General features: G+C 46.0%; 1 protein-coding gene across 5 annotated transcripts in view; it reads left to right on the top strand.

Annotated features, from left to right (window-relative positions):
* The window catches only part of atp6v0a1a (ATPase H+ transporting V0 subunit a1a), a 31,909-nt gene extending 11,275 nt beyond the window's left edge, over positions 1–20,634 (top strand). For 2 of the 5 annotated variants that reach the window (XM_048245096.1, XM_048245093.1), the window contains exons 10-22: positions 1,822–2,034; positions 4,419–4,569; positions 5,749–5,888; positions 6,348–6,520; positions 6,670–6,760; positions 6,945–7,063; positions 7,389–7,605; positions 7,879–7,986; positions 8,464–8,571; positions 10,658–10,675; positions 11,438–11,555; positions 11,843–12,014; positions 18,943–20,634. In XM_048245096.1, the coding sequence (XP_048101053.1) occupies positions 1,822–2,034; positions 4,419–4,569; positions 5,749–5,888; positions 6,348–6,520; positions 6,670–6,760; positions 6,945–7,063; positions 7,389–7,605; positions 7,879–7,986; positions 8,464–8,571; positions 10,658–10,675; positions 11,438–11,555; positions 11,843–12,014; positions 18,943–19,036 (1,722 nt within the window). In that variant the 3' untranslated portion in view covers positions 19,037–20,634. The remainder of the gene's footprint in view (positions 1–1,821; positions 2,035–4,418; positions 4,570–5,748; positions 5,889–6,347; positions 6,521–6,669; positions 6,761–6,944; positions 7,064–7,388; positions 7,606–7,878; positions 7,987–8,463; positions 8,572–10,657; positions 10,676–11,437; positions 11,556–11,842; positions 12,015–18,942) is intronic. The other 3 variants (XM_048245097.1, XM_048245095.1, XM_048245094.1) reach the window with 2 other exon arrangements.
* Positions 20,635–22,341: the final 1,707 nt, after the last annotated feature.

The following is a 22,341-nucleotide window of genomic DNA, read 5'->3' as shown; positions in this document are numbered from 1 at the left end:
AAGGATCCGACCATTCCTCACCTTATTAGGGTAGGAAAAAGAGCATTCATTCACGTGCACACACACACACACACACTGTCTCACACTGATCATCTTCATCAAAAACATGTGCTGATGGCTGTCTCTGTCCTTCGTACACACACACACACACACACACACACATCCAACAGACACTGTGTCCAGTGCTGACCCTCATATCCACATAGTTGCAATGCCTATCTTAGTGCTCCCATGGGGCCTTGCCCAATGCAGGAGGGACCTTTTCTGGGTGTCTGTCCAACACAGACATGCACGCTCACTAAACACCCACTCCCCAAACCCCCCACACCCACACACATCCACCCACGAACAGTCTCCCAGGCTGATCTCAATGTGTGTAAATAGCTACGGATTAGTCTTTACTTAGAGAGCGTGAGCGACAGTAAGAGAAGGAGAATGGGGGGGAAAGAGAAAGACAGCGGCAGAGTAAGATGATCTACCCTCATGCATCGGACCAGCCGGGGAATATTCACGTGGTGTTTGTGTTTGGCGGTCGCTACGAGGCGACAAGTGTGAAGGGAGGTGTGTGTGTGTGTGTGTGTGTGTGTGTGTGTGTGTGTGTGTGTGTGTGTGTGTGAGCTCAGTAAAGTAGCAGGGGGGGTGTTGTTGGGTGTGAGGAGAGAAGCAGACCCAGTGAGTTTAAGGTCCCCCTGTCATGGGACTACTTAGCCAACTGTAAGAGACACTACCATCAGTGAGTCACCACACAAGTGCTCAAACAAATGTTTCCAGTAAAGGGGCTAGAGAGACGCAGAGGTAAAGCATGAGAACGTGTGTGTGTGTGTGTGTGTGTGTGTGTGTGTGTGTGTGTGAGAGAGAGAGAGGGGGATGAGATGGGATATTGGTTGGTGTTTTTGAGAGCTGAGAGATGGAGAGATGCCAGAGCTATAACCCCACGGGGGTGGGAGGTTAAATGCAAGCGATGGCTGATTTGCCTTTTGAGGGTGTGCAGCTTGGCCTGTGTGTTTGATTGTGTAAGTGTGTTTTCCAGCGTGGGCGAGGGTGTTTGGGGCATTCAGCCTGGCACCAGCTCTGCTTGCCCATCCCCGTGGGCACAGCTGGTAATGAGGGTGAGTCACACTGGCTCATACCTCTCCTTACCCGCCCACACATACACAAACACACATGCACATGCACACACACACACACAACCTGTGGACAGATGATCAAACATGGACCTCTACAGGATAACTCCTACTCTTGTTCCCAGAAGCTTACAACAACAACAACTCTAATACTGTTTACAGGCAGCACCAGGAAAGAGCTCAAGAGGCCAAGTCTAACTGTGCATACAGCAGAGAATAGCCCCAGTGAGCACAGCTAACTCCACTGCACCAGTAGAATGGAGCCTGCAGTGTGCAGCATGATGTTTTGTCTGATGCATGCACTGCTCACTCCTTGATAACACAGGAAGTATGAGTAGCATGAGTATTTTGGGGGTGCTGTGTGGCACTACTGGCTGCAGTGGCCGTTCTACCTTCGGGCTCATGTGGCCACTGGGACCCGGATTTGAGTCTGACCCGAGTCATTTCTCCATCCCACGCCATCTCTCTCTCCCACTCTCTTTCTGTCAACCTCTTTGCTGTCCTATAAAATGAAATAGGCAAAAAGCCCAAAATATATTTTTTTAAAAAGCTACCCAACTTCTTTCTGCTTACTTCTTGCTTTACTAACATGCTCATCATCTTTGAGTTAAGCAAGAGAGGTGAGGTGAGGTGAGGCCAGCTATTTCTAAAAGTGCAAAAGTGACCATTTTGTCTGTGTCTGTGTGTGTGTGTTCAGGTACTGAACCAGACGGAGGACCACAGGCAGCGGGTGCTGCAGGCGGCCGCTAAGACGGTACGCGTGTGGTTCATCAAGGTGCGCAAGATGAAGGCCATCTACCACACGCTCAACCTGTGCAACATTGACGTCACCCAGAAGTGCCTCATCGCCGAGATCTGGTGCCCAGTGTCCGACCTCGACTCCATCCAGTTTGCCCTGCGGAGAGGAACGGTGAGAATTTCACTTTGAAACACACACACACACACAGGGAAAATGGTCATTTCCACAGTAGGTCCATAACTGATAAGCATGTAGGCCTACAGAGAAATAAGCATGTCTCTCATGAATCCATGAAGCTGACATGTAAACATTGTCAGTGCTTGTACCAAAATGTCAGACACAGCCTTGGGGACCAGTAGTGAGTGCAGGTGGTGTGGAGAGTATGGCCTTATAAGGTCTAGCGGCATCCTGAGCTATGTCCAGGGAAGGACTGCACACACCCATGGATGAGGGTAGTGACAGACCCCGGTGGACCACTGTTTAGGCATTCTTAACGTGTTTGAGCCATTGGAGTGTATGTAACACTTAAGCAACACACCCATCCAAACACACACAAGCTTGCTGATTGGGACCCTTGTCTGATGTATGGCAGTTCATATGAATAGGGCAGGGGGCATTCTCACACACAGTGGCTGAGTCACCAAGACCTAAAATAAATCTAGGGCCCCACACTGACCTCTGTAGACCCAGTGATCTGGGACATGTCCACTATGGGCCGGCCCGCCCTGCTGCACCGCAGGGCAGTAATGCAGATGGCAGCATTGAGTGACTGACATGCTAGCAGAACATGGACAGGTGTGTGTGTGTGTGTGTGTGTGTGTGTGTGTGTGTGTGTGTGTGTGCGCGTGTGTGTGTGCGCGCCTGTGTGTGTGCGCGCCTGTGTGTGTGCGTGCCTGTGTGTGTGTGTGCGCCTCTGTGTGTGTGTGCGCCTCTGTGTGTGTGTGCGCCTCTGTGTGTGTGCGCCTGTGTGTGTGTGCGCCTGCGTGTGTGTGTGCGCGTGCGTGTGTGTGTGTGCGCCTGTGTGTGTGTGTGCGTGCGTGTGTGTGCGTGTGTGTGCGTGCGTGTGTGTGTGTGTGTGTGCGTGTGCGTGTGTGTGTGTGCGTGTGCGTGTGCGGGCGCGTGCGCGTGTGCGTGCGTGTGTGTGTGTGTGTGTGTGTGTGTGTGTGTGTGTGTGTGTGCGGGCGTGTGCGTGTGCGTGTGCACGCGCGCGCGCCTGTTTGTGTGTGTGCCCACCCGTGCCCTGTTGCACTTAAGAGAACCAGATTCCACAGGCTCACACGGAGAGCACTGTTGCCTTAGCAGGCCAGAGGTTACTTAGAGGGACCCTCCCATCACACTTTCCTCTGTGTGTCTCTCTCTCTCTGTCTGTCTGTCTGTCTCTCTCTCTGTCTGTGTCTCTCCTCCTCCTTTTGGCTCTTCTAAAAGACATTCTTTCATTTATAATTATTCTGTTTAGAATAATTTGCCATGCGTCTTTAGTTGTGTGAATGCCATTGGGTTTTAGAGACTCTTTGCGTACAAGTGTTGTAAGTAGTTTAGTATCGTCCCCTACAGTTGGCCCTCATATTTCCAGACACAGGCCTTTTAGGCGATGCTTAGTGTTACTGTATAACTAAGTGTGAGTCAAGCGAGAGACAAGCATCTGAAGTTGGTTTATGCTCCTGTTAACCTTAAGCCCCCTGCATGTCTAGTGGCCTATAATGGAATTGAAAGGGTAAGTCTATTGACACATACCGGTATGTATGTGTATACTACAGTCTGGCCCCAAAGTTTTGCCCTTAACTCTCAAGTCTTTGTGGAGGATGTCATTTATATAGTTTGACATTTCTGTTTTATATTTATCCTGAGAGAGATTTGAAGTGTGCTTTGTGTTTATGTGTGTTGGAGTTGTGTCCGTCTGTGGAGAGGGTGCCGATGTATGGAGAGGGTGCCGATGTATGGAGAGGCATTAGTGTGTAGATTAAAGCTCCTTGTTGGGAGGGTTGCTGTCTCTGCTGCTGCTTCAGAAGGGCTGCATGCCGACACGGCTTACTGCTGTCACGCAGTGCATTCCCTGTGCTATTTATATATGCCACACACACACACACACACACACACACACACACACACACACACACACACACACACACACACACACACACACACACACATAAACTAACACTGATGTACACATGTGCTGTGTTCACCTAGTAATGTTCTCTGGCATTCCATTGCCTTTTTGGTATGGATGCTGAATATCTTTTCATAGATATTATAATAAAACCACATCTGATCTTGCAAAAGCCATATCAAATCTGCTGACCAGTCAAGAGCAACTCCAAGAAAGACCACATTTCTCGGTCACATTTAGTTCAACAGACCGCATGCATCTCCGTTTCCAAGGATCATTTCGTCATGTCTTGATATCTATCTTTCTGTCAGAAATCAGAACATTTCCCGACAAATACAACTGGCCTAGCTTCCACAGACATGTCTTATGTCCATTGCACTGTACTGGGGTTCAATGTGAACCTATAGTATACCTGAGCTGGCCCTGCTCCTTCCCTCCCCTGCAGGAGAAGAGCGGCTCCACCGTGCCCTCCATCCTCAACCGGATGCAGACCAAGCAGACGCCGCCCACCTTCAACAAGACCAACAAGTTCACCTCGGGCTTCCAGAGCATCGTGGACGCCTACGGCATCGGCACGTACCGCGAGATCAACCCAGGTACGCGCACCCCACCGCCCTCTTTCTCCGCTGCCTTCCCTAAACCCACACCAAGGTTTTGTCATGGATCACAACAGGGAGATTTCACAAGTGCTGACTTAAGAGATCCCAGTTCTGCTGACACCTGCTACATCGTATCTCCCACCATTCAGTTCCTGTCTGCTTGGGTGTGTTAAGGCAGTGCTGTGGATCACTTCCTTCTCATCTGTTCATTCTGTCTGCAGTCCTAGCACTAGGTCACTTCCAGTAAAAATGTTGGCAAAGCACTGCTAGTCATCATGCCATCACGGTTAAAACAATGCTGAGTTGGCATATAGCCTCAACATGGTTGTTGCATCATGCCACCAGATTGCAGACTGTGAAAATTCATATGCCTTCCTGTTAATGCGGCATACTGAGGTTTCATGGTGGTTTCATCCACCAGAGACAATACATGTCCCAATAGGGTACTTTTTGTTTGTATACATTGACCTAAGGACACACAATATACTATTAGATATTCTAGAACACACACACACACACACAATTTATGGTGGTCATCATATGAAGCCTTCTGATTTATCTGGCTAACATGTCAGGCCTACGTGGTCAGATATATTTCAGATGTCTTTATCACCCGAAGAGAAGAAATACTCTTTTCTGATTGGCTGGCGGGGTGGCTTTTAATTCTGAATAACGGGACACCTATGAAGTAGATCTGGTAAAAAAAGTTTAATCACCTTCCATATCAATGCTTATGAATGGTAACTATAACAACCATAGTAGGACAACGGTTGAGCCTGGACGCAGGCTTCGCAACAATGGAATCAACTGTAAACAAGCTAACTGTCCATGCTATCGCTGTTATAGGGCCAACAAAAGTTGTACAACAAGCTGAACTAGTGGGCTTCTTTTTAAACGGAACCGCGTGTTTCCTTTGCGTGCTATAAAGGCATGGCTTTACAGTGGCAACCAGGTGATAAGCGGGATAACCGCCTTCGAGGTGTGTCCAGTTATACGGAATTAATGTCCGCTGCGCGTCGGGCAGTTCTTTGCCCCTCGCCCTCGTCCATTAATTCCGTATAACAGGACCCACCCTTACATGTACGTAATAGTCGCCCATACATGTTCAGTAAAGCCATGTGTACGTTTCTTCATAATGTATTCATGTGTGGTTGTCCTGCGGTCCCGTCTCCTCAGCCCCATACACCATCATCACCTTCCCCTTCCTGTTCGCCGTCATGTTTGGTGACCTGGGCCACGGGGTGCTCATGACCTGTGCCGCCCTCTACCTGGTCCTGAGGGAGAACCGGCTCCTCACCCAGAAAAACGACAACGAGGTACCAGACCCCCAATCCAACCCCACCCTTCACCTGCCATCCTCAGTCATCTCATCACATTACACATCACACTCTTCACACCTTCATTTGTCAGACTCACTCTGCTCTCAGCCTGGCTCAGTTTTATGGCCCCAGTTTTATTCTGAGCTATGAGCTACACCAGGCGTGTAACTGAAGCGCTCCATTCGTGTAGCGTCTGCTGCAACAATTAGCTGCCACTATAATCAATGGAAGTAAGCTACACCAGACGTAATAACGCGTACGTTCGAACAAAAATAGACCAGTCTTTTAAAATGGATTTTACGCGTCGCGAACGGAGCGCTTCAGTGATGCGCCTGGTGTAGCTCATACCTGACTTAGACTGCTTGGTGTTTTCACCTGTCTATCAGCTCAAGTGAAATTGGCTGAGAATCTGTTTGAATCTGACCCCATGCTCTTTTCTTCCTTCCCTTCTTTTAGATATTCAACATGATGTTCGGCGGGCGCTACATCATCCTGCTGATGGGCATCTTCTCCATCTACACGGGCATCATCTACAACGACTGCTTCTCCAAGTCGCTAAACATCTTCGGCTCCAGCTGGAGCGTGCGGCCCATGTTCCAGGAGAGCATCCGCGGCGGGGGCAACTGGACGTGAGTGGACCCACATACGCCATCTCCACCTCTGCCCAGCTCAGACGTCCCTGGCTATTGGACAAAACATACAAACAAAATGAGTGTCTGATTGGTGTTGTTGATTGGTGTTGTTGTCTGATTGTTGTTATTGTTGTTGTTTTGTTTAGGTTCGAGACTCTGGAGGGCAACCGTGTTCTTCAGCTGGATCCAGCTGTCAGGGGAGTTTTTGGAGGTCCATACCCCATTGGCATTGACCCGGTATGGCCCTGAAGGGCACTCACCTCATCTTTACTGTTAATAACTAGGCCATCACACGATGCCATGTGTCTCACCTTTTACCTGTTGGACGTGGTAGTTCCCATTTATCCAACCCATTTTCCTCCCTTGGTGAGACAACATGAAGTGTCCTTGACACATGACCTCTACGGTTTGTGCTCTTCAGATCTGGAGCATTTCCACCAACAAGCTGACTTTCCTGAACTCCTTCAAGATGAAGATGTCCATCATCCTGGGCGTCATCCACATGCTGTTTGGAGTCACCCTCAGCCTTTTCAACCACCTGTAAGTCCAGCCCTGCGCTCTCTAATTCTGCTCAAATGACTGACGCGAGGCCGATGATTTGGGACCCGTGCAGCATTAATAGTGAGAGCCAAGTCATGAGCTCTAGTGTCGGATAAGACATCAGCACCATCCATCAATCTTCTGTCAACTGTGCGTCTATCTTGTCTCCAAATGGTGTATGTCTATTTTCACATTCTTCTCCTCCCCTTCTCTTTCTTTCTTTCTTTCTTTCTTTCTTTCTTTCTTTCTTTCTTTCTTTCTTTCTCTTTCTCTCTCTCTCTCTCTCTCTCTCTCTCTCTCTCTCTCTCTCTCTCTCTCTCTGTAGGTACTTCAAGAAGCCTCTGAACATCTACCTGGGCTTCATCCCTGAGATAGTCTTCATGTGCAGTCTCTTTGGCTACCTGGTGCTGCTGGTCTTCTACAAGTGGATTGCGTACGATGCCAAGAACTCCCGAGAAGCTCCCAGCCTTCTCATCGCCTTCATCAACATGTTCCTGTTCAGCTACAATGACCCCACCAATCCGCCACTCTACAAAGGACAGGTAACACACACACACACACACACGCACACACACACACACACACACACACACACATGCACAAATATACATTTGTTTTGTGCATATCATGCTTTTTGAAGTTGCACTAAAGAGCAACACCCTCTCTCTTTTCTCATTGCACCAAGTCCCTCTAATGGGATATTTTGTGATTTTGACGTTCTGTGTATTGACTGCGTCAAATGATTTCATTATGTTGATCTGTTGGTAAGAAAGTGCATTCAGATCAGAGATCTAACTGTGTTTTCCCTTCTTCAGGCGGTTATTCAGACGTTTTTGGTGATCATTGCAATGGCCTGCATCCCCTGTATGCTGATAGTGAAAACTCTGGTGTTACGCAGACAGTATCTCTGGAAGAGGAATCTGGTAAAAATCCAGCTACACACACACGCAGACACACACACACTGCAGACACACACGCACCCATCCATCCAGGCTCATTCATATGTGCTACCTCTTTATCACCCAGCACCTTCTATATGCACATATTATCACCCATTGCACACATTTACACTGTTCTCTTGGCAGCTGTGTTTCTTGCTATCTCTCTCTGAAACACACACACACACACACACACACACACACACACACACACACACACACACACACCCTATTAAACAACTACACCAACATCACTTCGCTTGCACATTCACACAGTACACACACAGTATACACACAGTACACACACACACACACACACACCCTATTAAACAACTACACCAACATCACTTCACTTGCACATTCACACAGTATACACACAGTACACACACACACACACAGGCTTTATTATTTCTTACATGTCACCTGGCTCTGACCTTCTTCCTGGTTGACCCCACTCCACAGGGCACACAAAACTTCGGTGGGATCCGGGTGGGCAATGGGCCAACAGAAGACGAGGCCGAGATCATCCAGCACGACCAGCTGTCGCAGCATTCCGAGGAGGAGCCCGAGGTGAGAACGGCCGTCCACCCGCCTGCCTCTGACCCCTGACCCTTGACCCTGTGACCTTACAGACAGTGTAGTCAGTGCTGCACAGTTAAGCCCCCATTAGTGGCATTAGCCACATTAACGCTAGCCTGTCTTGGCTGCTGAATGGAGTTGTAACTATACAGAGATTTAGGGTCTAACTGGACACTTCCACATGTCATCAGTAGTGAAGCTCTATCTTTGAGCCCTACCACTCTAACGATGATTTGACATTTACACGAGCTATAGACAGAATGTCCATTCACCATTTATGCAGTGCACTGGCACATTTAGGAAAGATGCTCAGAAATAGTCCGAGTAGGCTATGAATGCCACTGATTGAACCATTTTCACACACACGTTGTCACAGGCACACACACTCACAACAAAAAAAAGGGGGGGGGTGGGCACTGCAGTCTGTAACATTACTCTGGTGTGGAATATCCATGAATAATCCAGTCTGAATGCCAGGCTAGCCAAGCCAGGCTACTTTAGAAGCCTCTCATATTTACCATTCTAGTAGCAGAGCTCAGACCAGGTCTAGGAGCCCTGTGTGTGTGTTTGTGTATGTGTCTGTGTGTGTGTGTGTGTGTGTGTGTGTGTGTGTGTGTGTGTGTGTGTGTCTGTTTCTGTGTCTGTGTTTGTTTGTGTTTTTCTCACCACTGCCTTTCTGATGAAGATATAAAATAACAACATGGGTCCCTTCTCACCTGGCTTTTAAACCAGCCCCTAGCTCATGTTAGCACTCCATGTTAAGGAAGGCCGCTGCACAAACAGGCCCAGGAAGTAAGCCTGAGATGCTGGTTTAACATCCCCCTGAAGGGCCTCTATGTTGTTTTATATGACCGCTCGCAAAGCGCTACAAACCAGTGACCAAAACGCTGTGTGCCATTTCAGTGACCAGAAGCTTACAGTCTTACCACAAACCATTGGCTGTTTATACCAATAAATATGAATATGATTTTAGTTTCAATAAAAAAAAGCTTTTAGAGCAGAAGTTGTTTTGGGCGCTTTGGAGCGGTGTGATGTTGCGCGTGGTAGCTGAGACAGTAGCCGGCCTCTCTGAGTCTGCTCCAGTGTGCTCCAGTGCTCTCCGGTGTCGCTCGGCCCCGCCAGCTCGGGTGTCACCCGTCACATGCTCAGAAAGTCACATGATAGTGGATCTGGCTCCCAAAAAGGGTGCTGGGTGTGTGCGTCCGGCCATACTGGAGCAGGTTCTGAGCGCGACGGCTGATGGATGGGATCTGAGAGGGAGACTTTGCCCTCCGTCCCTCCTCCTGTATCTGTTCTATCATGTGCTACTGTGTCCCATTCACTGTCAAGAGGAATGGCTATGAACTAGTAAAGATGAGCAGCTGTCTTTGATGTTCCAGGGTGTTTAGACCCAGAAACTCAAATCCTCTCCCTGGGTCTCAGACTCAAGTGTCCCACCTTTTCTGTCCCAATGCCATTACTTCTGTTGTAACTTAGGGAACCCCCCCGCCCCCTCCTGTTAGTCACATTCTTAAAAATAGCTATTTGGCTAATGCACAAATAAGCAAACCAACTCATCAATGAGTGTGTCCTTATGGAGGGAAAGGCCCAGCGCTAACATGAGACTAGCACTGAATGAGTTACGGTAAGTAAGCGCATGTCCAGGGAACACGACGCACTCTATGACTCACTGGATATGTGTCCTGCATTCTGACACCACCCCAATCTGGGTCACCCCCCACTCTCAGGGCCAAGGCGTCTCTAATGACACCGCCACAATCTCTGGCAACCCCCAGCGCAAAAAAAACTCCGATGCATTCTGATCAACTAAAACATGGATGACCAGTAAAGGTCCAATTCAATTGTTGGTTGTTGTTTCTGAACACACTTTGTTGGTATCTGTCTTCTGTGTTCTATTGCCCCCCTCCTGTAGGCCCCATTTAGGCCCATAGAACTCTCCATAGAACGCTCTGTTGCCCTTCCCACCACACTTTTGCCATCAATGTTGTTTTCCTCACCACTAACATCAGTGTCATGGCTTTGTGAGTGCTGCCACTAATGGAACCTTAACCCTGTGTGTGTTCTAATTGTTTTCAAGCAGTCCGAGGAGGAAGTGGTAAGAGAGGAGCGCCGTGTGGACGTGCATGTGTGCATGTGTGTGTGTGTGTGTGTGTGTGTGTGTGTGTGTGTGTGTGTGTGAGTGAGTGTGGCTTAGCTTGTGTGTTTTGCATCTGTGAGCAATTTTTACTTTCTGGCTTTGCTGTCCTCTTTGTTTTTGTGTGCTTGTGTGTGTGTGTGTGTGTGTGTGTGTGTGTGTGTTGAGCTCAGTGTTGGTGGCTTTTGTGGTGGTATTGGGCCTAGGGCTTGTAGAATCTTAGCTTTTACAGTATTTCTCCCATACAATTCTAAAATGAGTCCATGAATCCATATAATGACTCTGAGTTTAATTCTGGGTTGTAAGGACAAATATGGGAGTGGTAATCTGTAATAAGGGAACTTTTGAAGGGAGCATTATGATCACAGGAACCTGAATGACTTGTGAACTGTGCTTGATCAAAGGTAAACAATCCAAGATGAAACCCACTTGAATTAGGGATGTCTGATATAACCCACTTGAATTAGGGATGTCTTTTAAAACATAGCCAATCCAAGATGAAATCCACTTGAATTAGGGATGTCTAAAACATAGCCAATCCAAGATGAAACCCACTTGAATTAGGGATGTCTTTAAAACATAGCCAATCCAAGATGAAACCCACTTGAATTGGGGATGTCTTTAAAACATAGCCAATCCAAGATGAAACCCACTTGAATTATGGATGTCTTTAAAACATCGCCTTTTTCTGTCTTTCTTTCTTGACTCTGTCCCCGTGTCTAGTTTAACTTTGGAGATATGGCAGTCCATCAGGCTATCCACACTATAGAGTACTGCCTGGGCTGCATCTCCAACACAGCATCCTACCTCAGGCTTTGGGCTCTCAGCCTGGCCCATGCACGTGAGTAACACACTCACACACACACTCTCACACACACTCACACACACACTAACACTCACACACACACCTACACACACACACTCACACACGCACTCACACACGCACTCACACACACACATTCACACGCACACATGCACTCACACACACACACATTCACACTCACACATGCACTCACACACACAATAACACTCACACATACACACTCACACTCACACTCACACTCACACACACACAATCACAAATGTCCCTAGAATGTCCCTGACTCCCCATGTGTGTTGGGCTTGTAGAGCTCTCGGAGGTGCTGTGGGGTATGGTGTTGAAGATGGGCCTGGCCTCTCGGAGCTTTGCCGGCGTCGTCATCCTGACGGCCATCTTTGGCGCCTTTGCCACCTTGACCGTCTGTATCCTGCTCATCATGGAGGGTCTGTCAGCGTTCCTACACGCACTGAGGTTGCACTGGTAAGGACACACACACACACACACATGTGTTTCTGCACGTTTCTGCATATATATATATATATATATATATTACTAGCTTACAGACTCAGTCCTGAATTTCTTGCATTTTGACACTATTAATGTCGTGAGGAAGGTTTGAACACATGCCTTGCAGAAAAGGCTTTCTCTCCCCCTACTGGCTGCATAAGGAAGTCCAGGGATCAGTGTACCTGTAGTTTTCAGTCTCAAACTGAATGTGAGCTCCTCAGGGCCAAATCCTCTGCAGCATGCGTTTGTCAGTGTTCCCCCAGGAGCTTCACAGAACACACACACACATTCCTATTTTCCCCCAGGAGCTTGGGCTCTCATGCGTCTGGCTCCCCATTGCTTCCCCCCTCAGTGATGCACAGCAGTTTGCACGGTTGCTTAGCATAGCACCTTCTGCTGCTGCCGTGTGTGGTCGTGGTACGTGTGCTGTGGTGTGTGTCAGCCCTGTGGGGGTGTGTGAACGGGCCTCTGAGACGCTTCTGAGAGTGTGTGTGTGGACAAATGTCGTTTGAAGGCTGCAAAAATATGTCTGGGGCTGAGTGAGAATGTACAGTCCTCTGTGGTGTGTGTGTGTGTGTGTGTGTGTGTGTGTGTGTGTGTGTGCACTTTTCTGTATGTCAGTACTTCTTCAGAAAAATACTGTTACTGCACAAGTGGTTTACATAGCCTGCATGTATGCAAGCACATACTGCCATTGAAGAAAGTGGGAGAGCGAGTCCATGCATGCATAATATGTGTGACTCTGGACAAAGTTGTGACACATTTGGCCACAGGTGACTGGCCACAAATGAGGCCACAGGTGACCACCTCGACTCAGACGGCCTGTTTAAACCGGCACTCAGATGGCCATGGTGGCAGCGCTCAGCTTTGAGCTTTCTTCAGACAGCAGGAGGAATGCCAGTCATCTCTGCTTCCTCAGTTGAAAGGTCAGCGGGCGGCCCGTTTGTGGCTAGCCGTTATAAATAGAGTGAGGGCTCAGTTTCAGGCCAGGGGATAGAGGGGGGGGGGGTGCTGTTTGGGGGCTCTGGGTAAGTGGCTTGCTGTGACTGAGTGTGAGGTGAAGTTTTAACTTTTCAACACTAGTGCAAAATGGTTCATGATGGACAAAATGTGCACTTAATATTACTGCAAATAAATTCATAATCTCTCTCTCTCTCTCTCTCTATCTATCTCTCTCTCTCTCTCTCTCTCTCTCTCTCTCTCTCTCTCTCGGAGGAGTGGGCTTGAGTGGCCCGAACCCAGCGTTTGAGTGAGTGTGACTGTTGGCAGCTGTGCCAGGAACAGTGTTTTTCTATCTTTTGCTATCTTTTCTATCTCCTTATTATTTTTTTTTTTTTTTTTTTTCTTTATAGTGTTAAGGGTTGGTTCTGTTTGGGTTAGTATAAGTAACACTGGCGTGGGGTTTTGTTGTTGGTGTTGTTACTTGTTTTACCTGGACGTCTGCTTCCCGTGTTTGGTTGCAGCCGCCCCAGGTATGGAGAGTTTTGAAAAACTTACGCCAACGCCATGCTGTTAAAATAGCATCGAATGCCAGTGTAGAGGTTTGTAGTTTAGCAGCAGGAGAAGTTGTAGGGCATGACAATATTCTGTCAGCGGCCCGCATGAACAATGCGATTGTGCTGTTTTTGGGCACGGTTGAGTTGGCTAATGAGCTGGTTGAAAGGGGTTTAGTGGTTGGCGGCATTTTACTGCCGTCCCTTCCTCTCCACTCCATCAAAGAAAGTGACTTTGTCAAATGTTCCCCCATTTATTAAAGATGAGGTTTTGGCTGAAATTCTATCACGGTATGGTAAATTGGTTTCCGCAATTAAAAAAGATTCCAATTGGAAGCAAATCCCCACTTCTGAAACATCGTGAGTGTCGTTCAGACGATCCGTATTTATGATTCTAAAAGATAACAAAGATGATTTGGACCTAACTCTAAACGTGAAGGTGGATAACTTCAGTTATGTTATCTATGCTTCAACAAGTGTCATGAAGTGCTTTGGTTGTGGGCAATCAGGGCACCTTTGTTGCGTCGTGTCCTAAGGCAAAGGGGAATTCGGTGATGTGCAAATAAATCACGAAAACACCAGTAGGCCTACGCCTAATGAAATTGTGGTAGATGAGCAGTCTGCGAAAATGGTAAGAATCTACTGCTGCGGTTGCAGCACCCGTTGTATCCAGTGGGCCTTCGTCTGCCTAAGCCCGAGTCAGTAGGGGCAGATCATGCTTCCCTTTTGGGGAAGAGGTTAACGGGTAACTCCGATTGATAAGCCAGTAGGCCGAGAACAAAGTTCCCCACAGATGACACTGTGAACGCAGAATCTGAGAGTCAGTCCACACAGAACTTCGCAGAGCAGTGCTTCTGCTGTCAATTATGACCAAGTTCTTGCGTCTCTAGATGATTCCCTCATGGAGGCGGAGGAAAATGTTTTAAAATGCCCCCAAAAAGAAAGAGATCTAAAAAGGACTAAAAAGAGCGATAATTTAACAGATCTTAGCGGCACAGATAACTTAATAATACGAAAGTGATTTCTCTGACTGTAGCGTTACCTGTAGCTTACGCCATAGTGGGTTTGCTAGTTCGCGATTATAGTGTGGAAGACATAAAATCCTTCTTGAGAAAAAAACAAAACATATGAGAAATGTTCGATTGACGACTACTTCCCTGATGTGGAGCAGTTCACCACGAAAACTAAATCTTTTTTGGGTGAGGGCTGCTTTACAAATCCAGAGTGCTTCCGTCTCAAAAAGATATTGACCAAGATTAACGTTTTGTTAAATAGCGATGTCTGATGTTGGTCCATTTTTCACATGTATTATGATGATGGCGTGTACACAACTCTTTTATTTTTTTCTTTTTATCATGGGTGAAATCAGAATTGCTTCTTTAAATTTAAATGGGGCCAGGGAAAGAAGCAAGAGAGCCTTGTTGTTTGAAACGATTAAGAAGAATAGATTTGATGTGCTTCTTGCTCAAGAAACTCACTCTGACGCCTCAATTGCTGCTGACTGGGCAAGTGAGTTTGATGGCCTGTCTATTTTAAGTCACAACACTTCCAATAGTGGTGGTGTTGCCATTCTGTTTTCTCGGACCTTTACTCCCATTTCCTACCAGACTGAGGGAATTAGTCAAGGGTAGACTCCTAAAAGTCAGAGCCCAATTTGAAAACAATTTCTTTGTTTTTTTGTGTTTATGCACCCACTACACCAATTGATAGAATGCTTTTCTTGAATATGCTAAATGATGCTCTACGCAATTGTGAATCTGAGGATTTTTTACTCCTGGGAGGTGATTTTAATTGTACTGAAAATGCAATGGATAGGAATCATGTAGAGCCACACATGCCCTCACGCAGAAGACTCATAGAGCTGATGAATGCAAATGAGCTTGTTGATGTCTGGAGGAACTTTCACAGTACTCAGAAGCAATACACATGGGTTCACTCCTACAATAACCTTTTGTCATTGGCTAGACTGGACAGGTTTTATGGTTTTAAGCATCAGCTGAGTTTGTTTAGGAAATGTGCGATCATCCCAGTTGGTTTTTCAGACCACAGTTTGGTTTTTTGTTCTCTTTCTTTGAGTTCTGTAAAGTCTAAAAGTGCTTATTGGCATTTTAATAATAACTTGTCATCGGATGGCCATTTTAGAGAGGTATTTAGACTGTTTTGGCAGGATTTTAAGAACACAAAGCCATCTTTTAGCTCGTTGCAACAGTGGTGGGATTTTGGTAAGTCACAAATAAGACAACTGTGTCAGGATTATACTTTCAGTGTCACAAGGGACATAACTCGTTCAATGGTGAAACTTGAAAAGGAAATAATTGAACTCCAGCATTTAGCTGAACAAACTGGCAACCAGACTTACACAGCAAATGTTAAAGCGAAGCAGAGATCATTGGCTGACCTGCTAGGCATAAAGGCACAGGGAGCTCTGGTCAGGTCCCGGCAGAGTGTGGAATTGATGGACGCTCCTTCTAAATTCTTTTTTAATTTGGAAAAAGAATGGACAGAGGAGGTTCATTCACTCACTGCTTTCTGAGGATGGAGTTCTGTTGTCCAATCTGGCTGAAATAATGTCCAGAGAGCAGTCAGTTTTACTTAAGACCTATATAAGAGTGAGAGCTCGGATATTCAGGTGGATGACCAGTCCTTCTTTGAGAACCTACCCCAGGTGGCCAAGAGGCGAATGCAGTCCTTGGAAGGGTTTTGACCCTAGAGGAGCTGCAGAGAGAGCCCTCCAGAGTATGGAGTGTGGAAAGGCACCGGGTTGGATGGTCTACCGGTGGACTTTTATAAGTCCTTTTGGTCAGAAGTGGGTGAGGATGTGCTGACTGTTCTCAGCGACAGTCTTGCCAGGGGGCGGTTGCCACTGAGCTGCCGGAGGGCAATACTCACTTTGCTCCCCAAAAAAGGATTTGAATGACGACATAAAATCATGGAGACCTGTGTCAATCCTCTGTACTGAATATAAATTGCTCTCTAAAGCGTTGGCTAATAGATTGAGTGAAGTTGTGGAGCAGGTTGTCCATCCTGACCAGACCTACTGTGTGCCAGGTAGGCTGATTCAAAACAACATTTCATTGATCAGGGATATATTTGATGTAGGTAAGCTGTTTAACCTGGAATTCGGCTTCGTATCCATTGACCAAGAAAAAGCTTTTGATTGTGTAGAGCACAATTATTTGTGTAGTGCTCTGGCAGCCTTTGGTTTCTGCCCTGAGTTTATTGATATGATTAGAGTTCTGTATTGTGACATTGAGAGTATTTTAAAGGTTAATGGTGACTTGTGTGCTCCTTTAAAAGTCCACAGGGGGGTCAGACAAGGTTGTGCCTTATCTGGTATGTTGGACACCCTGGCAATTGAACCCCTATTGGTGAAGTTGAGGAAAGAGCTGGTGGGGGTGAGAATTCCAGCGTGTGAAAGTGTTTTTAAACTGTCAGCTTATGCAGACGATGTTGCAGTACTTGTGAATGGTCAAAGAGACATAAACACTATGTTAGAGATTTTTGATGATTTTAATGTTGTTTCCTCAGCAAGAGTAAACTGGTCCAAAAGTTTAGCTATGCTGGTCGGGACATGGTTAAATGAGCCAAGTCTTCCAGCTGGCTTACATTGGGCCAGGAGTGGTTTTAAATATCTTGGTGTTTTTTTAGGGGATGAAATGTTTATTCAAAAGAACTTTGATGGGGCTGTTGAAAAGGTAAAGGGCCACCTTGATAAATGGAAATTCCTTTTAAATAAGATATCCTACAAGGGCATGTCCTTATTATCAATAATTTGGTGGCATCCGCCTTTGGCATCAGTTATCTTGTGTGGACCCTCCAGCACAGTTGCTGTCAAGAATCCAGTCAATCCTAGTGGATTTCTTCTGGGATAAACTTCACTGGGTTCCACAGAGCATCTTATACCTACCTAAAGAGGAAGGTGGACATGGACTTGTGCACCTACAAAGTAGGACAGCTGCCTTTCGGTTGCAGTTAGGCCCAGCGTCTTCTCATGGGGCCTCTGGATTCCAGCTGGAAATATGTGGCGTGTGCCATTTTACAGACTTTTGATGGACTGGGGCTGGACAGAACTTTTGTTTTGGATGGATCCAAAAAGATTGAATATCAACAAACTCCCTGTGTTTTTTATCGTAATTTATTTAAAGTTTGGTCCCTTTTAACAGTGCAACGCACAGGAAGCACAGAGTCTTTGTATTGGCTTTTAAAGGAGCCCCTAATCTATGGTTCTGTTTTAGATATGTCTCTTGAAAAGTCTCTTCCCACAATCACACATAGCCTTCTTAGGTCTGGAGTCATTACTATGGAGGGTTTACTCAAGGTAGCAGGACCAGATCTTGTTAACACTGAACAAGTTGCCAGTCAACTGGGGATGAGATCTATTCGAATAGTAGCTCAGCTACTTGAGAAATGGCGGGCCTCCCTAACAAGAGAACAATTGCAGTTGTTGGCAGACAACTTCAGAGGGCTGTGCAGTTCAGACTGTACTGATCCTTTTCCCAATCTTTTATTGTCGCCAAATTTGACAGATTGTACTGGTTCTTACTTGCATTTTGATCAATTGTCTCTTTTGGGTCAGAAGCCAGCTACTGGCAAGTGTTTTATATAAACTGTGTGTGAAGTCTTTTAACAAAAAGTCTTTGGACAAGAGGGTGGAAACACCTTGGTGTACTGTTTTACAAATGGGGGATGATGTCCGACCAGTGGAGAGCACTATACAAGTCACCCTTAGCCAAAAAATGTGGAGATTTACAATGGAGGATTCTGCATGGAGCAATTGCAGTCAATGCCTTTGTTTCAGTGTTGAATCCTGTTGTGGGTCAAGAGTGCCCATTTTGTTTTGTGAGAGAGACTGTGTTTCATGCTTTCATGCAGTGTGTAAGGCTAACACCTTTATTCGTGGTTCTACAGTCACTCTTTAATCATTTTAATGAAACATTTTCAATGGAGACTTTTATTTTGGGTTTTAAATATGTGCGGAAACATCGTTTCAAATGTCAGCTGATAAACTTTCTCTTAGGTCAAGCAAAATGGCAATCTATGTTAGTCGTTAGAAACAAAATTGAGCAAACTTCTAGTGATGACCTAGTAATGGTCTTCTCAATACTTGTGAGGTCTCGCATGTTAATTGATTTTCATTTCTACAAAGCCATGATGAATCTTGAATCTTTTGAAGAAATTTGGTGTTATGATCGTGTGTTGTGGATGGTTGCTGATGGTGAATTGCAGTTTGCACGTTTCTTGGAGAAAACTTGACTTGCTCCTTGATTTTATTTATTTATTTATTTTATCTTTAATGTGACTGTACATTGTGACAAAGTGATCATGTAAATACTTTGTGGCAAGAATGTAATAAAGGGTTTTTGAAATTCAAATTCTCTCTCTCTGTCTCTCTCTCTCTCTCTCTGCAGGGTGGAATTTCAGAACAAATTCTACAATGGCCAGGGCTTCAAGTTCATGCCATTCTCATTTGACAGTATCCTGGAGGGGAAGTTTGAGGACTAATGAAAACTCCAACAGTGCCCTTCCCATTTCTCCAATAACAGCCAATCAGGTGCAGGCAGATAGGAGAACCCTGGAATTAAACCGGTTGTGATTGGCAGTTGCACCGGTGTTCAAAAAGCTGATTTATAAGCTTTATCAGTTCATTCAGTCACAAAATGCATTAATGCACATGCATTAACAACGATAATAGTTGATTAGGGTATTTTATAGCTCCACACCTATTTGGTTATTATAGATATCTATTTACTACAGTAATAAATTCTGAGGTCTAACTGCTAGCTATTCCTGTACTTGTCTTTCGAGTCTTCTTCTCTTGGTCATGTGTTTTTAAATCAGATAAGTTATTGGTGTCCTGTTATTGGCATAGTGTCCACTCTGTCTCTGTGATACTGTGTGTGTGTGTGTGTGTGTGTGTGTGTTTGTTTGTTGTGTGTGTGTGTGTGTGTGTGTGTGTACACATACACAGACAGATTGCACTTCTGATCATTTGTCCAGTCAGGGATCTGTATCTAGTTTGAATGGTAGGTGGCCACTGTGTCTCTGCAGCACGGCTCTATGATTCACATGTCAATAATATATGTGCAGAAACAGAAACAAAATGGCTGCCACAGAGCCATCAGAGATCAGTTGCTTCCATTTGCCTTGAAATTCAGCTTCCTGGCAGGCTTTTGGAGTTGCTGCTGTTTTGAAGCATCCCAAAGGCAGTGCAGGTGACAGCAAGGTGCCCACAGCTCTGTGTCAGTCCATGCCCACTAGACCACTAAACCACCTACTCTGTCACGCAGGCCGTGCACACTCTCACACACACACACACACACACACACCCTCACGCCTAAAAAGACTTTCACACGCACACACAGGCACGTGCGCACACGCTTTGTCCCACTGTAAAGGTCTCAAAGGGATTTTGAAATGTACTGTCAGCAGTGTGGATGTGAGGGCTTCATCTCGGTGTCACCCAAAGGCCTCTGTGGGCCACACGTACTCAGTCTGCATAGCTCTACTCTCCTCACTGAAGCTCCAACAGCTCCACAAATGGCCATTCTAATACCTACATGCCAGCCCCAAATGCTGGTCTTCAGAGAGAAACCCCCAGATTGTGATGGATGTATCTTGTGTTCTATGTCCGTAGAAAAAGATAGTTTATGTTAAAGGATTAATGTTGATTTGTGTGTTTCTGCCTGTTTTTTTCCCCCCTTTTTTTCCCCCTTATTTGTTTTGTTCCCCCAATCAGTGTCAGTCTTGTTATGTTAATAAGTGTTCTGGTCAGAAAGAAAGCAAGCGCACATGTATTGTTCAAAGAGCATCCATTTGTACAACCATCTCAGACACGGTAGGGAACATTTTAGTGTAGAGCTTCTTGTTGTCTTGCCATCTAAACAGTAAATGTGTGTTCAATGTTTTATGTTTACAACAAGATCTATTTGGCTCTTTGGGGAATTGGGGTGGGCAGTACACTGTGGAACTGTGGGATTTGTAGTCTTAAAGGCGATCATTGGAGAGCTGTGAGTGGGACAAAAGGTCTAGTTGACTGCCTGCAATGCTGTTGTAAGAGTCTGTAAAGTGTGCTTTTGTCATTAAACAGGAAAGGAAATGTACACGAGTGTTGATTTGTCCTCAATAGAGACTCATAAGAGCACATGTCCTGAACGACCCCTTAATTAAGCTTAATTTGTGAGGAATTGTTTCAGTCACTAGAGGGCAGCAGAGGGTGTCAAACGGCTGGTAGTTGTGTGTGAATAAGAAATGACAGTCCACATGGTGGCAACGTTGTGCCAAGTTCCTAAAGCACAGATTGGCTGGCCTACTCTGACTGACTGTGGCGACTATGTGTGTTTCACTTCATTCAGAGCACAGCCGCCCCATTTGATCAACATCAAGCTGTTTCAGACCACAGATAAAATGAAGTCCTTCTCAAATGCAAACTCGATTAATGACTTGACCACCATTTCTTTGATCATTAAAGCTGCTTTGCCATGGTGAACGACTGGAAGGTCTGGAGGGCCACCTCTGGAATCCTTTCCTTTACACTCATTCAAAACTGTGTGTCCCCTACCGCAACTCTGCACGGCCATCCCCATGGAAATCTCCCAAAGTGTAGAACTTACGCAGGCACGGGGCGGACTCTTAACACATTTCACATGTATCGGTTACAGGCCTGATGTGTTTTTCCAGGCTCCCAGACAATCTGACACCTTTCCGAAACCTGTTCTACATCATTTGTCATGAACCCACATCGTGACAGGTTCATTTGTGCCAATTACCTGTGTGCTTCCTGACATGATGGCCTGGGACGTTATGCGGGTAAGTGGCAGACCGCTGCTGCCGTTGCCAACACAAACGAACCTTCCCACAGACGTGGCAAAATAATTCCCCAATGGACACACAGACGGCCATTTCCCCTGTCTCAAACAAGCTCCCTCACATCATACAATGGAGAGACATCATCAGCACTTTATTATGGCTGTAAATTCTGTCATGGTGGTGTTAAGTGTAGCCCGGGGGGGAGTGTTCCTCCCTCAGTGCTAAAGCATATTCCCCAATATGGAGCCTCTTAAGAAAAGAACTGGAGAGGATGTTTTCACAGTCTATTTCACTCACGTCTAAAAAAAGTGACCTGGTTTTGTCCATGGAATGAGAAAGGGGGGGGGGGGGGACCCCTCAATTATACTCACACATTCTCTCACACGCACACACAAACACATGCATGCACACAGTGTAGGTCTATAACTGTCCTACACAGCAGTTATATGTTGTTACATATTTGTATTTGGTCCCATGTGTGAACCCCATGCCAACATTGTTTTCTCTCAGATTCAACAAAGGGCCAACACAAACACAATGATGTTCATGCACATCATTTACATAGTTTCCTTTGTCTTTCCTACACTTAGACATAGCTTTGTCTGTACAGTTTTACTTTTGATTTCCAAATGAATAACAAGCAGACCACTCGCTAAGTGCAGACACACAAACATACGTGTACTTTAAACACACACTTTTGCCTTGGGCTTTGCATGGCCTTGGTTCTGATTCAAGTCAAGCTGGCGTCTCGGTCTACCTGGTAAAAACACACCCTGCTGACCGAACACAATGTACAACACCAGTGTGCATGTGTGTGTGTGCGTGCATGTGCATAGAGTTGGCATACTGTACATGAGTGTGTGAGAATCAATCACACACACACACACACACACACACACATGATATTATGAACTAAGGAAGACTCGCAGTGTTCCTTGTTTCATAATATCATATTGGCTCCTGCTGTACTTTGCTGTTTCCCAGCATGACAACAGGGCTTG

Source organism: Alosa alosa, chromosome 6 (assembly GCF_017589495.1).
Source record: "Alosa alosa isolate M-15738 ecotype Scorff River chromosome 6, AALO_Geno_1.1, whole genome shotgun sequence".
In the NCBI taxonomy this organism is placed as follows: domain Eukaryota; kingdom Metazoa; phylum Chordata; class Actinopteri; order Clupeiformes; family Clupeidae; genus Alosa; species Alosa alosa.
The sequence above is the reverse complement of the archived record's forward strand: the minus strand, read 5'-3'. Positions and strand labels throughout refer to the sequence as shown.